The 6,000-nt window shown below is 45.9% G+C and overlaps 1 protein-coding gene across 1 annotated transcript in view; it reads left to right on the top strand.

Annotated features, from left to right (window-relative positions):
* Positions 1-977: 977 nt before the first annotated feature.
* The window catches only part of LOC133346278 (cytochrome P450 3A56-like), a 29,253-nt gene continuing 24,230 nt past the window's right edge, over positions 978-6,000 (top strand). The window contains exons 1-2 of the mRNA XM_061557783.1: positions 978-1,103; positions 4,599-4,722. Of these exons, the coding sequence (XP_061413767.1) occupies positions 4,646-4,722 (77 nt within the window). The 5' untranslated portion in view covers positions 978-1,103; positions 4,599-4,645. The remainder of the gene's footprint in view (positions 1,104-4,598; positions 4,723-6,000) is intronic.

Genomic DNA, 6,000 nt, shown 5'->3' with positions numbered 1-6,000 from the left:
TTTCTTACAAACTGTGTAAAACATTATTCATCTGCTCATTTATTTTTTGACTTATATTCTCCACATCTAAGTCATATCTATTTTTTTTCTTACAAACTGTGTAAAACATTATTCATATGCTCATTTATTTTTTGACTTATATTCTCCACATCTAAGACGTATATATTTTTTTCTTACAAACTGTGTAAAACATTATTCATCTGCTCATTTATTTTTCGACTTATATTCTCCATATCTAAGACATATCTATTTTTTTCTTACAAACTGTGTAAAACATTTTTCATCTGCTCATTTTTTTTGCTACTTATATTCTCCACATCTAAGACAATTATATATATTTTTTTCTTACAAACTGCGCAGGCATGGTCCCATTAAAAACACGCCGACCTTGGCAGCGTGTGGTAGAGAACCGTCGAGCCAACGTTTGGCGCCAACGCTGGACCGACGTTCACCCAACGTTGAGCCAACGTTCACCCAGCAATTCCAAAAAAAAATTATGCAGGCGGGTGGGGGGGTTAAAGTAACCGGGGGGGGGGTCTGGGTTCATAGTTCACCGTTCCCAAGGCACAACGCGCGGCAGGCAGGGTCAGTGGTGGGGGAAGGTGTAAGGGGCCGTCCATAAATGACGTCACTCACCTAGGGGGGGGGGGGGATGGTCAGACATTTGTGACGATGTGTAACGAAAGGGGGGGGGGGGGTTGAGAAATGTGACGTCACATCAAAATGCGCAACTTTAAATAGATATAGAATTGTTATAACAACACTAATTGTTATAGCAACACTCCTACAACATCAGAGTGCATCGCCACATTAAACACGCACTACAATGACAATAGCTTAAGGCGATTTGAAGCACGTTTTATTTTCAAAATGGAAATATGGTTTTGGAGGGGAGGGAGGAGCAGAGCTTTGTGACGTCATATTTAAAAGGAGGTGGGAGGGGCGTCTGACTTTTTGTGACGCCCTGTGACGAATGGGGGGGGGGGGGTCAAAAATCGTCCAAAATCGCGTGACGTCATTTATGGACGGCCCCTAAGTAGGGGGAGGAAGTATAAGTCCTCTGCACGCAAGGGAAGTCCGTAGCGACCGGCACATCGGCACAGGTAAGCGGGCGTCAGATCAACAGCTGTCAACCCCGATGTCTTCACCCCGTGTTCTTAGTGTGTGCTGGGAAGTCGACGGTTTCACGGACGAACAAACACGCGCATTTGATTGTGTTTCTCGCCTTGTGATGGGGACTTTGTAGGATTAACCTTGGGATTTATAAGGGAGACGCGGTGATCAATAAGGTCTCAATTGTTCCGTAATAAGGGCGCTGATAAGGTGCTGGCAGGTATGCACAACTACATTAAACAGAGTAGCACACACGCATAACCACTGCACTGTACCTAAACATCAACACACACGCATAACTAAAAAAAACAAAGATCTCCCGTATAGCCTTAACAGGCTGTAGGGGCAAGTGCTGTTAGCGAGCACCTATGGAAGACCGGCACGGCACACGAGGGGGTGAGTGGCCAGCACCACGCCCGGCCGCCTTTGTCTCCCCAGTGGCGATGTTTACACACCGCATCAGGTACTCATTTGAGGCTGAGTCGACCTAGGGGAGGCCCAGGGCCGGTTCAGATAATCGTTACTGGTGTCAGCCATGAACAGGCAATCGAACCCGGGTCGCCAGGTTCGTAGCGCAGAGTGCTAACCACTACACTACCACACACACATCAACACACACAAACATCAGCACACACACACACATCAACACACAGGCATAACCACTGCACACACACACATCAACACACAGACATAACTACAGCACTGCACACACACATCAACACACACGCATAACCACATCACACACACACATCAACACACATACATAACCACTGCACACACATCAACACACACGCATAACCACTGCACTGCACACACACATCAACACACAGACATAATTTCAACAACACACAGACATAACCACAGCACTGCAAAGACACACATCAACACACAGGCATAACCACTGCACACACACGCATCAACACGCAGACAACCACAGCACTGCACACACACACATCAACACACAGGCATAACCACTGCACACACACATCAACACACAGGCATAACCACTGCACACACACATCAACACACAGGCATAACCACAGCACACACACATCAGCACACAGACATAATCACATCACACACACACATCAACACACAGACATAACTACAGCACTGCACACACACACATCAACACACAGACATAACCACAGCACACACACACACATCAACACACAGGCATAAACACAGCACACACACATCAGCACACAGACATAACCACAGCACACACACACATCAACACACAGACATAACCACAGCACACACACATCAACACACAGACATAACCACAGCACACACAAACATCAACACACAGACATAACCACATCACACACACACATCAACACACAGACATAACTACAGCACACACACACATCAACACACAGGCATAACCACAGCACACACACACATCAACACACAGACATAACTACAGCACACACACACATCAACACACAGACATAACTACAGCACTGCACACACACACATCAACACACAGACATAACCACTGCACACACACACACATCAACACACAGACATAACCACTGCACACATATCAACACACAGACATAACTACAGCACACACACACATCAACACACAGACATAACTACAGCACACACACACACATCAACACACAGACATAACCACTGCACACACACATCAACACACAGACATAACCACATCACACACACATCAACACACACGCATAACCACTGCACACACACACATCAACACACAGACATAACAACTGCACACACACATCAACACACAGACATAACCACTGCACACACACACACACATCAACACACAGACATAACCACTGCACACACACATCAACACACACGCATAACCACTGCACACACACAAACATCAACACACAGACATAACCACTGCACACACACAAACATCAACACACAGACATAACCACTGCACTGCAGACAAACATGAACACGACAGGGCAGAAACAGGCACATAACAAACATCATTACACGGGTAGACACACCCCCCCCCCTAATATTCAAATATGCTCAAAATGCCCCCCCCCCCCTCCAATATATTGCTATAAAAATGATTTCTGTTCATGTGATTGTGGTTATGGTTGTACTTTATTAATCCATAATCTCTGCCATTACATACAATGAACCAAGAAAAGGTAAAAAAGAAAAAAACAGAGCAATGTAATACAATACACTAGTAGACATTATTGTAAAAAATAAATAAAAAGTCCATCCCATGTGTCAGTGAATTTTTTTAATATTTTAGGCAGGAAATGGCAGGAAATTATTTTTCAAATTCCAACATTTTTTTGGGGGGGGGGCCCCCAGACCCTCTGTAAAATTTGCCCCACCCCAATGTTGACTCCATGGATACAGCCTTGCTGCACGTGCAACACGTACACGGGCACACAGACAAAGATCCCCCGTATAGCCTTAACAGACTGTTGGGACAAGTTTAACACGTAGGCTTTCGCGACCAATATTATTCATAATCAACGTTTTTGGGTTTAGATCGCGTTATTTATAAATGTGTCGTAACCCTCCACCACCCGACACGGCCAATCAGTAAAAAAGTGTCACGTTGACAAATTGTAAATGTTGTGGTTTCACGCTTCAACGCACCGATGGGCTAAAGCAGTGAACTATTTGTCTTTTGTCAACGTGACACTTTTTTACTGATTGGCCGTGTCGGGTGGTGGAGGGTTACGACACATTTATAAATCACGCGATCTAAACCCAAAAACGTTGATTATGTTGGGACAAGTGCTGTTAGCGAGTAGCAGCACCTATGAAGGCCGGCACGGCACACGAGGAATTGGGTGGCCAACGCCACTCCCGGCCGCCTTTGTCTTCCCAGTGGCGATGTTTACGCACCGCACCGGGTACCCATTTGAGGCTGAGTCTACCTAGGGGAGGCCCAGAACAGGTTCAGATAATCGTCATTTGGGGCCGTCCATAAATGACGTCACGCACCTAGGGGCGGGGGGGGGTCAGACATTTGTGACGATGTGTGACGAGGGGGGGGGGGGTTTGAGAAATGTGACGTCACGTAAAAATGCGCAACTTTAAATAAATATAGACAACACGTTCTACTTAATTAAAGTGACTTTTTAATAAATGTTTTCTTCTATAACATCAGAGTGCAGCGCGACATTAACTACGCACTACAATGACAATAATTTAAAGCGATTTGAAGCATGTTTTATTTTGGGGGGGGGGGCGCAGACCTTTGTGACGTCATATTTGAGAGGGGGGTGGTCTGACTTTTTGTGACGCCGTGTGACGAGGGGGGGGGGTATAAAAAATCCTACAAAATCGCGTGACGTCATTTATGGACGGCCTCTTGGCGTTGGCCGTGAGCGGGAATCGGCCGCCGGGTTCCGGAGCGCAGCGCGCTAACCGCTACACTACCGCTCCCCACGTGTACACACACACACACAGAGGGACCTGTTCACCTACTAACCACCATCCATCGTTGACTGTGTGCACCCCAGGTAGGGAGATTTCTGTAGTGAAGTGAAGGAGGCAGAAACAAGAGCCCATGGGTGACCCGTGGTTATGGGGCTTCTCCGCCGAAACGTGGGTCCTCTTCGCTACGCTGCTGGGTCTCACAGCCACGTGAGTCTTGCGTCTTCTTTGCGATGGTGTTCGGACGCATGGGAAGTGCAGTACAACGTCTTCTTGGTTCTTTCGGTAAAGTCACGTAGAAGGGAAATAATAAAATAATAAAACATAATAAAATAATTCTCACGACGTTTCAGGCCACAACGCAAGCAGCCGTCCTCAGGTGAAAAACAGGTCTGTCGGAAAGACTGACATACAGCGTCAGACGCTGTCTTTCCGACAGACCTGTTCTTCACCTGAGGACGGCTGCTTGCGTTGTGGCCGAAACGTCGTGAGAATTATTGTATTTTGTTTTTATTATTTTATTATTTCCCTTCTACGTGACTTTACCGAAAGAACCAAGAAGATGAATCCCTGCAGTCACGAAAGCTTTAAATCGAAACTCAATAGTTCATGAAGCCGAAATGCAGTGATGGTGAACACGAGACGACGGCGGTGTTTGCTTCCCGGCACGAGAACTACGGGAAAGAGAAGAGAGGACATTGATGCTTCGCAATCATCGATGTTTGTGTGTGTATCTTTTGCTTTAAAGCTTTCGTGACTGCAGGGATTCATCTTCTTGGTTCTTTCGGTAAAGTCACGTAGAAGGGAAGTAATAAAATAATAAAAATAAAACATAAAAAAATAATTCTCACGACGTTTCGGCCACAGCGTCATTCAGACGCTGTCTCCCCGACAGACCTGGTCTTCACCTGAGGACGGCTGCTTGCGTTGTGGCCGAAACGTCGTGAGAATTATTTTATTATGTTTTATTTTTATTATTTATCATTTCCCTTCTACGTGACTTTACCGAAAGAACCAAGAAGATGAATCCCTGCAGTCACGAAAGCTTTAAATCGAAATGTAGCACAACGGTTGGTTACGCGCACGGCGCACACGTTGTTTCTCAGCGACGGACAATGCCGGTCGGAACGATCTCATGATTTTAGTTTTGTTTCTTGGGGAGATATTTTAAATTCTTGTTGCGTTATTAACGAGCGCAGCGCTGGCTAAACGTACATACGTGTGCGTTGCTTGAGTTTACTATGCGGGTGGCATGGCCATAATCACACGCACTCCTAGAGCTTATCTTTAATTGCCCATTTATGAAGGAGGTGTGGCCCCATGGGCAAACCCTGACAGCTTATCAACCGCAGCAGCCTACAACACTTGTTTTATGCGCGTTAGTTGCCAATGCAAGTGCTTAATCCTCTGACTCAGACTTTATTATTCCAGCCTGTAAGGCCAATTATTGAGCCATAAGCAGCTTTGTTGCAAGGATGGCCACCGCCA

This window comes from Lethenteron reissneri, chromosome 3 (assembly GCF_015708825.2).
Source record: "Lethenteron reissneri isolate LAM-NWPU_2019-01 chromosome 3, ASM1570882v1, whole genome shotgun sequence".
Taxonomy (NCBI): domain Eukaryota; kingdom Metazoa; phylum Chordata; class Hyperoartia; order Petromyzontiformes; family Petromyzontidae; genus Lethenteron; species Lethenteron reissneri.
This window is presented reverse-complemented; position numbering and strand designations above follow the sequence as displayed.